Source organism: Hemiscyllium ocellatum, chromosome 23 (genome assembly GCF_020745735.1).
Source record: "Hemiscyllium ocellatum isolate sHemOce1 chromosome 23, sHemOce1.pat.X.cur, whole genome shotgun sequence".
Lineage (NCBI taxonomy): Eukaryota > Metazoa > Chordata > Chondrichthyes > Orectolobiformes > Hemiscylliidae > Hemiscyllium > Hemiscyllium ocellatum.
The window spans coordinates 5,223,458-5,240,649 of NC_083423.1; the positions used below are offsets into that span (position 1 = coordinate 5,223,458).

The window sequence follows — 17,192 nt, forward strand, 5'->3', positions numbered from 1 at the left end:
CCTCAACTCAGCACCGCCCTCCTAACCTGCAATCTCCTTACTGACCTCTCCACCCACTCCGGCCTATCACCCTCACCTTGACCTCCTTCCACCTATCCCACCTCCATCGCCCCTCCCCCAAGTCCCTCCTCCCTACCTTTTATCTTAGCCTGCTTGGCTACTCTCTCATTCCTGATGAAGGGCTTATGCTCGAAACGTCGAATTCCCTATTCCTGAGATGCTGCCTAACCTGCTGTGCTTTAACCAGCAACACATTTTCAGCTGTGATCTCCAGCATCTGCAGACCTCATTTTTTACTTGGACCCCATCTACCATCCTCAGAGGAAAAACTGGAGGTGACATCGCCACCCCAAAGAAACCTAAACATATAAACACAAAGCGGGACATAACACCATTGCTTCACCGGAGGCTCACTGATTATGTTACCTAGTATGGTGACAAAACATCTGAAACTGAATCTTCCAGCTCAACAAGCAAACTCACATCCACTATCAAATGAATCTGATAGTCTGAATTTCTTTGGTGGAAAGATTGATATCAGTGAATTTTGGTGGATTGGCTGATTTTTGTTTAAATGTGGATAATGATTGTGAGGATTTTGACTGCCTTGTACGACATTCATTTTGTTGACTACTTGTATTCATTATTGATTAAAGTTATTGAATTTTTGTTAAGTAGTCATTTATTAACAAGGTGTCCAATAATGCTTCATAGAATTTCAAAACTGGGAAACCACTGCTCCATTTTAGTCTGTTTGATGAGCGCGCACAGTTTCCTGGAATTACTTTTTAATGTTATCCTTTCAAAGAAGAGACATGTTTTACATATCAAAATAAAATATTTACACGAATAGGTGGCTGTAGATTCTGTTACACCCTGTAAGTCCTACTTCACATGGTTAGGAATAAGCGATCCACGATTTTCCAGATGAAATAACATTGAAAATATTTTGAGAGCCTCGATATTTAATTTAAACTATTGTTTAGATTTGCAATTAGCTTTTGTCTCTTAAATAGTTTTGAGATATTACTAAGGCACGGTGGCTCAGTTGTTAGCACTACTGTGTGACATCATTAGGGACCCGGGTTAAATTCCAGCCTTGGGCAATAGTCACAGGTGAGGTGCCGGAAAACTGGAGGTTGGCTAATGTGGTACCACTATTTTAACAAGGTGGTAAGGACAAATCAGGGCACTATAGACTGGTGAGCTTGATGTCGGTGGTGGACAAGTTGTTGGAGGGAATTCTGAGGGACAGAATTTACACTTATTTGGAAAGGCAAGTACTGGTTAGGAATAATCAACATGGCTTTTGCATGGGAAATAATGTCTCACGAATTTGATTGAGTTTTTTGAAGAAGTAACAAAGAGGATTGATGTGGACAGAGCAGTAGATGTGATCTATATGGACTTCAGTAAGGCATTTGACAAGGTTCCCCATGGGAAACTGGTTAGCAAGGTTAGATCTCATGGAATACAAGGATAACTAGTCATTTAGATACAGAACTGGCTTGAAGGTAGAAGACACAAGGTGATGGTGGTGGAAGGGTGTTTTTTTCAGACTGGAAGCCTGTGACCAGTGGAGTGGCACAAGGATCGGTGCTGGGTCCATTAATTTTCATCATTTATATAAATGATTTGATGTGAACATAGGGGGTATAGTTAGTAAGTTTGCAGATGACACCAAAAGTGGACAATGAAGGTTATCTCAGGTTACAATGGGCCAATGGGCAGAGAAGTGACAGATGGAGTTTAATTTAGATAAATGTGAGGTGCTGCATTTCAGGAAAACCTTAATAGGACTTATAAACTTTATGGTAAGGTCCTGTGGAGTGTTGCTGAATAAAGAGACCATCGAGTGCAGGTTCATAGCTCTTTGAAAGTAGAGGTGCAAGTAGATAGGATAGTGAAGGAGTTTGGTATGCTTCCCTTTATTAGTCAGAGTATTGAGTACAGGAGTTGGAATGTCATATTGTGGCTGTACAGGATATTGGTTAGAGCTTAAAATGTGTTGCTGGAAAAGCACAGCAGGTCAGGCAGCATCTAAGGAGCAGGAGAATCGACGTTTCGGGCATGAGCCCTTCGTCGATTCTCCTGCTCTTTGGATGCTGCCTGACCTGCTGCGTTTTTCCAGCAACACATTTTCAGCTATGCTCTCCAGCATCTGCAGTCCTCACTTTCTCCTCCAGGATATTGGTTAGGCTACTTATGGAATATTGCGTGCAATTCTGATCTTCCTATAGGAAGGATGTTGCCAGGCTTGGGGGATTTGAGCCAAAGGGAGAGGCTGAACAGGCTGGGGCTTTTTCCCTAGAGCGTCAGAGGCTGAAGGGTAACCTTATAGATGTTTATAAAATCATGAGGGGCATGTATAGGGTAAATAGACAAGGTCTTTTCCCTGGGGTCGGGGAGTCCTGAACTAGATGGCATAGGTTTAGGGTGAGAGGGGAAAAATATAAAAGAGATCTAAGGGGCAACTTTTTCACAGAGGGTGGGGAATGGGCTGCCAGAAGTAGTAGTGGAGGCTGATACAATTATAACATTTAAAAGGCATCTGGATGGGTATGTGAATAGGAAGGGTTTGGAGGGATATGGGCTGGGTGCTGGTAGGTGGGACTAGATTGGGTTGGGATATCTGGTCAGCATGGATGAGTCGGACCAAAGGATCTGTTTCCACGCTATACATCTCTATGACAGTTTTGCTTTGACAAGAGCTACATATTGTGTTCTGCATAACTCTACAGCAGCTGCAAGTGTGAATATCAACACTACAGTCAATAGTCATACATCACATACAAGATTACATTCAGACAAAATGTTTTTTGCAGTGCAGATGCAAACTGTGCAACACAGTTTGGAAGTGATCTTGTCACCATCAGCTGCTTAAAAACAATAGTTAGGTGCCAAGCAAAATGGCGTTTTCTGAAAGAACCATCTGGGAACTTTTTAAATTCAACTTTGCAAAGGGCTACAGTAGCTTTTAGATCCAAATAGTGTAAGATTTCAACACACAAGTGGATTCTACTTCCTACTTAAATTGAAAAAATTATAGAGTCAATGCTTATGGGATAAGTCAAAATGCAAACATTTATCAATAGCTACCTAAGTTTGCATGACAGCAACCCAAGTTCACAATATCTACTTTGATCGTTTCTCCTTACTTACTCCCACGTTACTCCCTCCAGGATATTGAAGGCTATAATGCAAAGTAGATGAATTTATAAAAAACAAACAATATTTAAGGTTGATCTTTGATGGGTAATTCTTCCCCCCACCTCATAATGCTTCCTAATTGTTAATAATGAGGTGTGAGGAGAGTCAAAGAACGAACATTGGTTTTGTGCCAGATTAGCTCATGTGAGAACAGAACCAGTCTCAGGAGTGCTATATCAGGAGCTGCTAAGGGATAGCTAGAAAGAAAACAGCTTGAACTGTTCTGGTCAAAAATTTAGAGCACCAAAAGCAAAGAAAAGTCATTTAACAAAATTCACTTAAACATTTTGTCAGTAATGATTCAATCCAAAACAGTGGAATAAATAATCCATAATTATTTCACATTCTTAACCAATTTGAGGCGCATGAACAATGAACTTAATTTGTACAAGTAATAAACTGTAGTGTAGGAAATCTTGAGTAAAGACCTGAAAACATTAACTCTTTCTCTTGCCACAGGTACAAACCAATCTGCCAAGTATGTTCAGCATTTTCTATTGTTGTTTGATCTAAGTTCGTAGTTTCAAAGCAATAACTTTTAATGTGCTTTTTTTTCTGGGGCGGTGGAGACAGGCAATCAGTGGAGATCAATGAGGGAGAGAACGTGTTTTGACTTAAATGTTGGCTACAGACCTCTGGATGAGTTAGTGTTGTGAAACAGGAGTTAGCAAAGCATGGGTGAAGAACATTGCAACCCTGGTGTCTAAGTTTACTCAAATGTTTGGTCAAGTTTGGTGACTAGTTGAGGGGAGGGGGGTGGGAAGAGAATTGGAATTGGTGCATGTGGCATGACTAAGTGGGAGAAATAAACAATAGAGGGAAACACTCCAATTTAAATATGTCACTAACCACATCACAATGAAAAATTTCCCACTCCATTGTGACAAGAGTAAGGCTTACTCTGCTTCCTATTTATACTTTTAAAATACAAAAAAACTCACTAGATGGGCCCTTGTATAAATTTTATAACTGAAAGATTGGACAAGAACCTCAGTATTATTTTTGATTATATGATCCATCTTTGCATAGGCTCGATATTAAATCTGCTACATGGAGAGATCAGTGCTGAAGTCATGCAGTCCATTTACTCAATAAATGAAAGGGGAACCTTGCAAAGAAGTACTCCTCTCATATAAAACAAAATGAATCTTCATTCAAGGTCCTTTCAAGTTATTTGTGTTTCAAAAATTTAATGACCGCAGATTGATTTCTACCTTTAAACAGAATAAACATGTAACAATTATTTATCTCTGGGCATTTGTTTAATTTTCCATGTATATACTTAAGCACTACAGGTACAGACATACCAAACAGACCATTAAAGGTGATATTTGTTAATAAAACATTCCCATTTCACATACTGAAAACTTCAAAATGGAAAAATTGTTCCATTATACTGCAGGGTATTGCAAAAGTATTAAGTTATCCTTATATTTTTGAAACTGTATCAATTTATCTCAGAGCATGAAGCTCCTATTGCCAGCTGGATACTATAGAGCCACAAAGTCAGTACGACACAGGAGGAGGTCATTCTGCTTTTCAAGAAATTGCCCATAATCTGCACAGCAATACCTCCATTTCTCCGCTCTATTCCTGTTGCAAGTTTATTTCAGTTGTGTTCACCCAGTTTCCTTTGAATTTATTAATCATCATTGCTTCCATCACCTCAGGTAGGTAATGTGTTTGAGAGAAAAACCTTTAAGAAAATTTTTGCAAGAGGGCAATGGATTCATGTTGAATTCAAAAACCAAATAATTTGTGCAGTCACCTTTTCTCTCCCCAAGCAAAGAAACAGTCAATTATCTTTTGATAAAAACAGTGGTCAATGACTTAAGTGTGATCAATAGTGATTATATTGAGGTTCACAACACTGCTGCTGAATTAAACAACAGAAGCTTTTGCCCATTTGCATCAATAGAAAAGTGGCAAGTGAAACGAGCAAGTGAAAGCATTGATCATTTAATCTATCTTCTAACATCTCTCAAATCAGGAAGGGGTATAGTTTTGAAAGATGACTGTGATATTTGCAAGTAAAAAATATTTTGATGGAAAATAGCGACTTAATTAGTATCGATCATGTGTCTATAACAGAGACTGGTCTTAAATATTTATTCTATACAGAGGACAAAAGCAGTAAACAAAAAAAAAACAAGTAGTAAACAAGGTCATTAAAAACATTACAGCTTCATTTGTGCATATTGAATTGCTGGTATTCAAAAACTGAAGGAGGTTGGATCAAGAATTTTAGTCTAACATTAACCTAGTTTTTCTTTCGAATGATATTTGACCTGTTCTCGTTCAGCATGACTTTTCCTTTCAGATTACTATCTTTTATGTTTTACTGAGTCCTTTTGAACATTCCTGCTTCTGGATAGGACACAGCACTGAAGAATCTGCAGGTAAACATTCTTAATGGAAAGGGGAAGGTAGCTGTTTACCCATTTCACTAAGAGCATAGTGGTATATCTCCCAGTACTTAAATAATTGATCAAAGTCTTACCAATTCATCCAAACACATCCAGCACACCAATAAAATCTCTCATTTATCTTGAGGTCATTTAGGTCCAAGTCTTGTAACCTTATATCAACTTGCAGTTATATGCCATCTTTAACAGGGTAAAGTATTCAAAAACATATCAAAAGATTATCAAAGTTGACATCATAAGACCCTTCGGTTTTAAACGTGTCTTAAAAGGGAATTCCACGTCAGGGCTCAAGCAGCTGAAGGCACAGCCACTAATGGTTAAGCAACTAAGAACTGCTGGCGTCCAAATTGAAAATTCTAGATTGGCACCCAATGCAAGTCACTTGAACCAATATATTTTTTAAAATTCATTCACAGGCCAGGAGCATTGCTGACTTGGACAGTATTTATTGCCCTTCTGTACTTATTAAACTTGAGGTGGTCAACTGCCTTCAAGAGTAGGGTTCAGGTTAACAGAGATAAGTATTCTTTTGGGTTCCAAGATTTTGACCCAGTCACAGTGAAGAGTATCAATATTTCTAAACCAGGATGGAGAAAAGCTTCAACCAAACTTGCAGGTGGTAGCAATCCCACGTGTTTGTTACCCTTGTCCTTCTAGGAAGAAATGATCATGGGTTTGGAAGGTGTCGTGCAAAGACCTTTGCTCAATTCCTACAGGGCATCTTGTGAATGTTATACACTTCCGTGACTGAGCGTCAGTAGTGGAAAGAATAAACCTTTTTTACAGCTAGAGCCAAGCAAGCCAGCTTTATCCTGAGTAAAGGAGTTTCTTCAATTTCCTCAATCCATCTGCTGCTGAAACCCAACATGATTACAATGGTCACATAGCTGCTCCCAACTTCCACACATTCCAAACTTCTGCTACCTACATTTTAACTCATATCAAATGTATTCAACACTCCAATCGACTTTCACTAATTCCCCCTTTACTGATATTGGTTTTAAATCCTCATCTGATTTTTAAATGTCTCCATGTGCTCGCCTCTTCCACATCTCCATTGCATCTTCCAGCCCAACAATCTGCCACCATTGAGAATCATGTTGTACTCAAAGCTAACTTTTTTCCTATCCACATACAGCCAGATCTGAATTTCCCCAGCACAGCTTTTCAATCTGCCATGTATTTATTCCTCCAGTGCTAGTTTTTCATACACCTGCAATTTTAAAAATCTCCACCATCAGTAATTCCATCTTCAGTCTCAGTCTGAAGCTACATTCCCTCTTGAAACCTTCATCTCTTCTGCGATGTTCCTAAAATACTAATGCTGATCAAACGACTGATCACCTGTCACAATTTTCCTTCAAGAGTTTTTTTTGAGTAGAGTAAAATCTCTGGAAGAACAACAGTTCTGGAGAAACTCTGATTTAAAGAGAGCAATACAGTCAATGTTTTGAGCCATATATTCCAGTCACACAATCAAACGTTTAACTTCTCTCTCCATACACGCTGCCAAACCCGTTGAGTTTCTCCAGCCTGCTGTTCATTTTTCAGATTTCCAGTATCCATTGCATTTTGCTTTTAGTGTCAAAAAGTGTATCAAAAAATACAACTCAGGAAGCACCATAGAATGTTTTATAACAATAAATGCACCATGTAAAAAGCAATTGTTTTTAATGCAAAAAAACACTTCAACGCAAGATTATATGTAGACAAAAATATTTTCATACATTTTGACTTCATTGGACAAATACATCGTTTGAAATCAGTTGAATTAAACCAAACTAAGAATTCATTTAATTGCTTTTACGTTATACGTGTCATACAATAACCAGCACTAATTAAACCACAAAGAGAAATACAAACATTATTTGCCCTTGAACAAGGCAGGTGCATGTGCATTTGGGGAATTTCTCTATCGTATATAACAAAGGTTGACATACTTCAGTTAAGAATAATGAAGTGGAACACAAAACTCAACAGTTTAATCTACTAATAATGGGCCTGTTGCCGCCTTTTTGCGTGCTGGGGGTTTGAGGTTGTGGAAGCTTTTAATCTTTTCTCTTGAAAAAAAAAAGTAGTGTGCCGACAAGAAATCATTTCCTCCGCAGATACGGAGGGACGTTCCCTTTAAAAGTGCAGGCACCGTCTCTCGTGGAGTTGCTCGAAAGAAAGGTCGCATCTAACAGCCACACAGGGGACAAAAAGCACATCGGATATGGTTTTAGATTGAAAATGTGAGAGCGTGCAAGGCTACCACTCTCCACAGTCCACCATTTACCTGAGTACAAGAAAAAGAGAATCGCTTTCAATTGAACTCCGCCAATCCCTTTAATTTTTTTTCGCCGTGACTTCTTAAAGGGGACGGCAGTAAAAGGCGCCATTTGGCCCACTTCGGGATAAGCGTCGGCGGGCCCTCCGAAAATAAAATGAGCCCCCCTGCACACCACACGCTTCATTGGCAGCAATTCCTCGCAAAAAGATAGGAACGTAAGAGTGAAAAGGGGAATTGTTTCGGGCAGGCACAACTCGCAGCAACAAAACCTACCCTCCTCTCTAGTCGGCGTCCCGGCGCCGAATGAGTTTGTTCTGTGAAAGGCGTGTGGACTAACAGGCGCGTGATAGGGGGGAGGGGGCAAGACGTGCGAGCTCGCGCCGTCCACCAAGGCATCCTCGTTCGCCGACCTCGCGCGCGCGAGCATGGAGATGCCGGCCACCGTCAATCACGCCTGCGCAATAACTCCCACCCCTCAGTGGACGGTTCCTGATTTTTTTTCACTGTTACGCTTGCGCATTCCCCTCGCTGTCGAGGGTAAGAGAGACAGCGCCTGCGCACAGGCTCTACGGAGTTTACCTTTTCAAATAAACGGCCGGTCGCCGGCTCTGTACGCATGCGCACAGTCTCCGTCGTCCCGCTGTCTTGGGAGGGGCGGAAAATGGCACTCCGCGGATTCGCAAAGGACCAGTTTAGGAGTTGGGAGGCGACCGGCGCTCTGCGCGTGCGCTTCGGCCCCCCCCCCCCCCCCCGTTTCCCCTCACTCGGCGGAGCGCGCGCTTAGTGCACGCGATCCTCCCCGCGCGTGGGATTGTGGGTGCTCGGGTTGCCCGCCGAGGCGCGCGCGTGGATCGAAGGTAAGGCACCGACTGGAACCATCGAGGGTTAAAAAATTTAAACCGCGACCGTTAACCAAAAGGGAAAAAAAAATTTCCTCAGAGCGGCCGGCAAAATATAAAAGAAGCAGCATTTTAACCCTGTGAGAGCCACGGGAGGCTGTTGTTAACCATCTCCATGTCTCTCTCAGCACACAGGTTCGGCGGAGAGCAGGAGGAGGAGGGCGACAGAAGAGACATCTTTTTTAAAGCGTTGAGAGTGAATATATAAAATACACACACACGTGTACATTTCCTTTTCTTTTAGAAGATATTTTTTAAACCTCTCTATGCACGCCAAACACCTATGAGTTATCGATCATGTCGGTGAGGGAGACGTTCAACCCGGAGAACTATGAGTTGGATAAAAATTTCCGCCTGACCCGCTTTGCCGAGCTGAAGGGGACGGGGTGTAAAGTGCCGCAGGATGTCCTGCTCAAGCTGCTGGAGGCCCTGCAGGAGAATCACTACCAGGAGGATGAGCAGTTCCTGGGGGCGGTCATGCCCCGTTTGGGTGAGCCTGCCTGCAACCTTTTAAAAACCATAGCCTGCCTTGCAACTCGTATTATTTCTTTTGCACATTGCACACTCTTTCATCTGCTTTCACTACCACCTCGGTTCTGGGCTTGCACAAACAAAAAGTGGGAGTGAAAAGTAAACTTCGGCCACCCCCGTTTCCCTCTTTCTTTAATGATCACATCAGCCCCGGTTTTGTGAAAAGTAAACTCCAGCTGCTCCCCTCTCCGTGTTTTAACTTCTTTCAACTTTGACTCTGAAAACAAATTCTGGGAATAAAAAATAAACTCCTAACTGTGCCCCCTTACTCATTTTAATTTATCTCAATTCTGGCTTTATAAAAAAAGGAGTGGAGTGAATTCGTAACTTCTCCCCTTTTCCCTTGTTTTAATTATCATCCGACTTTGCTTTTGCAAATCAAAAAGTGAACTCCAACTGCCCCCTTTACCTTTCTTTAACTATCACCAGCTCTCGCTATTGCAAAAAAAGTGAAAAGTTAACTGGATTGCTCCTCCCCCACCTCTGTTTAAATTTTTCGTTTTACATTATTCTTTTAAATTCCAATGTTTTTGCCCTCATTCACCCGTTCTTGCGTTTTTCAGATCTTGCATATTTTCAATTAGATGAGGGCTTTTTAAAAATGGGGATAAAGCCTTGTTTCTCAATTCAACGTGCTTTTTAAGAAGTGGTACACGAATGAAATTTGTTAACCCTTCAAAACCCTTGTAGCAAATAAGTGCAATGTATATGTTTTGAATAATCAATTCTGTGGTACAAAATGTTTGAAGTTTGAATTTGTTTTGACAAAGTGATTAAGTGAGACATTTGTTAATCCTGTACATATTTGGCAAGTGAAAGTAGTGTGAGATATTAGATATTTCTGTATCACTGTTTTAATTATTTAACTGTATGTTTACATAGAGAATGGGAGTGTTTACATTAAGAAACAGATCTAGAGAGATTTTTAACATGAACCGTGTTAAAATATCATGAGGTGCAGAAAATAATCAAAAATGTCAGTGGAATGTAGAGGACTTGAATACTGGGGATTAAGAGAAAAATGTTTTTATATTATGCGTTTTCATGCCCACAGTCTCCAAGTGCTTTGCAATCGGTGAAGTATGTTTGAAGTGTAGTTGGTGTTGTAATATAGAAAATAGAGCTGACCCCCCCCCCCCAACATCATATGGTAATGACCGCTTGATCTGGTTTTATAACGTTGAGTGAGGTATAAACATTGCCCAGGGCACCAGGGAGAACTCCCTTGCTTTTTATGCTGTGGCTATGCAAAGTTCTGGTTTATCTACACCTGAAGTACAGTGTTCTATTCTGGGCAACACTCCTTAAGATGGATATGTTGTCCTTGAAGGGAGATTTACCGGAATGATACCCGGATTCGAACAGGTTAAGACAAAAATACAAAAAAGAGTTTTTACTTCCTGAAATTTGGAAGGTTGAACAAATTTAATATAGGTTTTCAGTGATTAAATCTAGTGATTTAATGTAGGTTTTCAGAATATTAAGGGAATTCATAGCTGGGTAGAAGGTACTTCCACAGGTTAAGCAATCCTAAATTATGACTATAAATTTCAGTTGGACCTTTTGAGGATTGAGATTTAGAGGCACTTCCCCATATGCAAAGATAGTTAGACATGTGAAACATTGTACTGCAGGCAACAGTTGTTGCTAACTCACTTATTTAAGTTGTTAATCGAAAGGATATGGGCAAATAGTGTGCACAGAGTTAGATCACACAAGCCATGGTCACATTGAATTCTGGAACACATTCAAGGAATGAAATAACTTCTTCCTGTTCCGAGAGCAATGATGTCCCTTCACAAAGTTACTTTGCTGGTTGGTACAACTTTAAAATACTGCACATGCTGCAAATTTGAAATAAAGTTTAAAAATACCTAGGTCTGGTAGTATCTGCAGTGAGAGAAGCAGAATTAACATTTCCAGGTTGAAATTCTGAAGTACTTTGTGAACCTGAAATATTCATTCAGTATTTCCCCACGGATGCCAAAACTGCTGAATGTTTTGAGCATTTTCATTGCTTTGCTAATTAGCTTGATTAAGATTTTGGTATTGGGGAAACTAAATATTCTTGTTCTGTGATTGAAGTAAATAGCACCAAATGCTGCTCCTCTTACTCAGTATTGATGTTGAAGAAGCATCAAATACCTGTTGAAATATAACTTCAAGATGTAATCTAATTAAGATTAGATTAGATTACTTACAGTGTGGAAACAGGCCCTTCGGCCCAACAAGTCCACACCGACCCGCCGAAGCGCAACCCACCCATGCCCCTACATATACCCCTTACCTAACACTACGGGCAATTTAGCATGGCCAATTCATCTGACCCACACATCTTTGGACTGTGGGAGGAAACCGGAGCACCCGGAGGAAACCCACGCAGACACGGGGAGAACGTGCAAACTCCACACAGTCAGTCACCTGAGGCGGGAATTGAACCCAGGTCCCTGGCGCTGTGAGGCAGCAGTGCTAACCACTGTGCCACCATGCCGCCTAATCTGTTTGCCATTACCTTTTGTCTGATTCCTTTTTGCTGTTAGACCCTTTTGTATTTTGTTTTACTCATATTTTGTTTTCAATTGTTAAGATTAATGTGTTTTGTGAATTTCCACACACCTGTTGTAAGCCTTTGAAGCTAGATCATTGAAACCTGACCTAAACAGGTCATATGGCACCAAGTTGCCAAGCATTCTTTCTTTCAGATAAGTGCAAATTGGCTGATGTGGGTATTTACAATGCTGTAATTAGAAAAAAAACTCCACTGGATCGGCATGGTGCAGCACATGACAAGTCTATCATTGTCTTAGTCAGTTATTTCACATTTTCATTCTCCATCATATTGCAATACCACCTTGGCCTTATTAACCACCTTAAAAATGATTATCATCCCTTTTTAAAAAAATTATAATCCACCTATTTCACTTGTCAGACTCTCCAAATGTCCAAGTTCTACATTTTCGTTTTTATCTGGACTTTTCCAAGCTTCCTTCTCATCACAGTCCTAACTTATTTGTCTACTGGCAACCTGGAAGGCCTGCCTTCCTTGCTGGACTCTGCAACAAGAACAAAAACAAAAATTGCTGGAGAATACTGATGAAGAGTTGCCAGACTAATTCTGCTTTCTTCTGCTACCAGGTCTACAGAGTTTCTCCAGCAATTCCTGTTTTTGTTTTCAATCTCCAACATTTTGTGGTTCTTTGTTTCATTTTACTGCAACAAGAACTTTGTTCTGCTGACATCATTTGTCTAATATTCTTCCCAAAAGATTCTCTTCCTTTAAACAGCCATTGTCATTTGTGGATGTAGCTGTTATGCCACCAGCACTGAAACTTTGCTGATTTTGCCATTGGCCATGATTCCATCCATCACCTCTTCCCCCCCCCCTCCCCCCCCCGCCCCACGCGCGTGCACACATACACTACTTTGCATCCAAGGTAATGTTAAAGGTCTTAAAAAATGATTGGAAATATCACAAGTTAGTGCATAGGCTGTGATCAGTCCATTTTTAGGAAAGGTTCTGTTGACCTAGAAATGTTGCAGCTGTAATGAGTGTTTGTTTGATTTGACTTATTGTTGTACATGAACCAAGATTCAGTGAAAAGTGTTGTTTAGCAAAAGAAGTATAGAGTAGCAGCAGAAGTGTCCACCTGCTTTGTGGATTGTGAATAAACTGGATGAACTGGCAAAAGCTGCAGAAAGTGCCAAAGGCAATCTTGAATTGGTTGAAGTTAAAAAATAATTATCTCTTTAAGGCTGGTACAAACAGGGAAGTGTTGGTGAAATTGAATCTCGTGTAATTGAGAATGGAGTGGGAGAAAGCAGTTGATGAACACCGTCTATGCAAAGCCATGATTTTAAAGAACAAGATGAGTACAGAAAAGTGCAGAAGTAGGATGTCACTTCATGGAATTTGTACTTGGCTTGGCCCTAGTGGCTTTCAGAGTAGAAAATCTCCAGATACCAACAAGAAGAATGAATGAAGTGATGCAAGTCTACGGAATGGAAGTTAATGTGAATTAAGAAACTTGAAGAAAATGACACACATAGGAACAGAGGTAGGCTAATTCAGCCCCTCAAGCATGTTCTGCCATTCAGTGAGATTATGGCCAATCTGCCTATACCCTAAACCCCTTATACTTGCGCTTTTAAAAGAAAATATCTATTTCACGTTTTAAATTAACAAATGAACCAACATCCACACTTGTTTGCAGGAGTGTTATAAGCCTCTACCACCTTTTAATTGTAGAAGTGGTTCCTAACATGTCTTCTGAACGGTCTGGCCCTAAACATTCCCAGACTATTGCCCCGAGATCTAGAACCCTGAACCGGTGGAAAAAGTTCATCTTTATCTACCCTGTCTTTTTCAGCTAATATCTTGATAACTTCAATCAGACCACTCTTTAACCTTCTAAATCTTAGAGAAAATGGGTCTTAATCCCAGAAGTCCAGGAATCGGCCCTGTATCGTTCACAATAATTGGCGAACATCTGGAATAGATTTCATAATCTAAGGATCTGAGAAGCATCTTGTCATAACGGTTACTGCCATAAATAAATCAGCAATAGAGTGGCAGTGGCAAAGAATGTGTTCTTCATACATAAAGAATGGCTCAGCATAGGAATGCATAGAGATCCAAAGACAAGGATACTCAAGCTTGGCATTGATGTATTTTGTGGACCTGAAACATGGAGCTTGGCTGTGAAATCTGCTTCTGGAGAAGGATGGAGTTGGTCATTGGAGAGAACTTGAGCAAGGAAGAGGTTCTGAAGATGGTGAAACATACAGACATATGAATTAGGAGGAAAATGGGCCAGTTAGTCCCTTGAACCTGCTCTGTCATTCAATATGATTGTGGCTGATCTGATTGCAAACTTAAATCTGCATTTTTTAAATTCCTATAAGCAACCTGTTGAAATTCTAAGATTTCCTGTTTTTAGTAAATTGTTAAAGTACTGTAGCAGTTACAGTGCCTTATGTAATTGGAGTGGTGGACTTGTTAAACAATAATACGTAACTCTTTATATTTATACTTGAGATTAAATACCAAAGAGTTATGGTAGTTGAGGTAAAATGGAAAAATATTAGTTAAGGACAAATTGATAAGTTTGTACTCTTGTTAAATAACTGTAATATAACTGTTTAATTCTATGCAAATAATTCAGAAGACTGGATTTTTTTGCGATCCTCCTTGGATCCATTACTTTTGTATCTTGCATATTGTAGCTTTAGTATTTAGTTTTTCTCTTCCCTCATTAATTTTTCTTTGTTCCCCTGGTCTTTGAGATACTGTGTAATTTGAAATTAAAATTTTAAAGCAGCAAAATGAATTATTAAAAAGCAAGCAAGATATTTCAATATAAGATTGCAAATTTATACTAAACCTTGAGAGTGAGTGTCTATTTGCTTTTAAGCTACACTTACAGAATCCCAGAATTGTTAGATTAGAGGAGGAGAATATTTGGCCCGTTATGTCAGTGCCAGCTCTTCAAATCAGCAGTGCACTTAGTTCTGTTCTCCCTGTAACCCTGCACATTGTTACTTTCAGATCTGTGAAATTCCCTTTTGAATGCTTCACTTGAACCTGCATCCACTGCACACTCGGGCAGTGCATTGCTGGCGTTAACCACTGTGCTTGAAAGAATTTCTTTAAATGTTTCATTTGCTTCTTTTGCCAAATTACTTAAAATCTGTGCATTATTGTTCCTTAGACTTTTCATGAGTGAGAGCAGTTTCTCCATATTTATTTTGTTCAGATTGCTCAGAATTTTGAGTCCCCAAATCAAATTTCCTGTCAGCCGCCTTTCCTTGCCTGCGTGTTGCCTTACTGATGGAGTAATAAAATCTTATAAATTCAAACTCCACTCTTTAGAGTAGCAATCTCACAAATTAGCCCAAGATGTTGTTTATCTTTTTAACACCTGCAAGTAACTTTAATTCTTGTATTAACACTGATTTTATGTAGTCACACTATATCATATTCACTCTGTTACATATGGATTGTATTCCACTTGCCATTCCTTGGTATTCTCAAATAAATTACCATCCGCTTAACAGAATTGGTTGAATATTGTACATTGACCCGTCATGGTGAAGTTCCAATATCAAAGTGTTGGATTCATTTTGTTGTGTTGGTGAAATGAATGAAGACTTGAGGTCAGGCAGGACGACAATGCATGATGTTGCAAAACTCTGGAAGAAAAGTTGACCTCTCTGACAGAGCATAGTTTGTTTACAATCACTGTTTTCTCTTTCATTTTCTTAACTGTTTGCCAATGCGTTTCTTCCATTTTTTTTTTAATTCTGTTGCCCTGTATTGACCAACTTCTTCCTCTCTTCATTTGCAAGTTCTCAATCCATGCTTTATTTTCAAATTGATTCCTTTTATAGTTTTATTTCTTATGTCCTAAGTACAGTATTGCATAACAGTTCTCCCATAATACAGGTATCCTTCATTCATATATCCATTCATTAAAAAAAGGAATAGGTTGATGCAAAGTGTGTGACTAAAGTTACATTTGATTTTATTTTTGAAATTGCTTTCTTTTGTACAATTTCATGTAAATGTCATGCAGGTAGGACAAGCAATAAAATTGAGATTACTTAAGTCTGGTGAACAACCATACTTTTGCATTTGCAGGAAAGCAAAATGTGTTTCAGTTTAACATGTCCAAAAAAAGCTTTTTTTAAAACTGTGGCATTCCTTCAGTGCCTCTCGGATAGAACTTGACCTAAAGCCTAACTACTGTAGAACAATCAAAATCAAGGTTGTGTTTGTTTTACAGGTCTAATGTTGTTAGTAGGTTGGTGAAACTGAATTCAAAAATATTTGTTAACTTGTGAAATGATGCTAGAAAATGGTCATGAAACCTGTTAGATTATTTTTAGAGATGGTAACTTTCTGGCGGCCACAAGTTACATTCTAGGCATGGTTACTGTTCTGATCAGCATACCCAGGGCTGAACGATAAATACTACTTTGGCAATATTGTCCACATTCCGAAAACACAAAATATAATTTAAAACAAAATACAAACCTGAAATTCAAGGCTGACCGCTCTGGGAAAGAGCCATGGTATTCTTCAGAAATTTTTGAGATCATATCTCTGGATTCGGACTAACAGAAGTTTAAAGAAAAACTGTATGGCATCATTGGTATTGTTGTTGTGTAAGTGATTGCAAATTTAAATTCTTCGATGCTTTGTTTGTATTCGTTAGTTCAAGAAAATTGGGTCTGTCCATCTAGCCAGTTGGTGTTCTCTGTCAAAATTCAGGTAGGCTCTTAAAGCTCCTCTTTCTATGTCTGAAACGTACTACAAGTTGTGTGCTCCAATTGGTGAAGTCCTTCCTGACTACTTGCTCAATCAAATAAAGCTAGTCAGCAGTGTTTTGAGTAGTTACTATTATTAATTTGCAATTATGGTTCAGTCAGTCTTAATTGTTCATGAAAATGAAAAGGCAATAGATGATCAAAACTTCTTGCAAAATGCGTGACTGAAGTTACGTTTGATTTTGTTTTTGGAAATGTGTTTTTTTTTGTATAATTTCATGTAAATGTCATGTAGTGAAAGACCAGGAGTAAACATGAGATTGCTGACAAGCCTGATCAACATCCATGCTCTTTAAGCCAGTCTTTTCTCAAAGTCAATTTGTGCTATGTGCCAAATGTTGATAGCTGCTCAGATTGCAGAACTAAACATTTTGCAACAGAATTAAGTATAAGTATTGCTGTTTTTAGTATAAATGAGTATTACCCAAGAATTCCTTAATTCATAAATACGTGGAAAATAGAAACAGGAGTAGACCATTCAGCCCTTCATGCCTGTTTTGCTATTCAGTATGTTCATGGCTGATCATT

General features: G+C 39.4%; 1 protein-coding gene across 2 annotated transcripts in view; it reads left to right on the top strand.

Annotated features, from left to right (window-relative positions):
• Positions 1-8,673: 8,673 nt before the first annotated feature.
• Positions 8,674-17,192, top strand: part of sephs1 (selenophosphate synthetase 1) — a 59,660-nt gene continuing 51,141 nt past the window's right edge. The window contains exons 1-2 of one of the 2 annotated variants that reach the window (XM_060842618.1): positions 8,674-8,765; positions 8,936-9,297. In XM_060842618.1, the coding sequence (XP_060698601.1) occupies positions 9,105-9,297 (193 nt within the window). In that variant the 5' untranslated portion in view covers positions 8,674-8,765; positions 8,936-9,104. Of the gene's footprint in view, positions 8,766-8,818; positions 9,298-17,192 lie in introns of those variants that run through there. The other variant, XM_060842619.1, reaches the window with a different exon arrangement.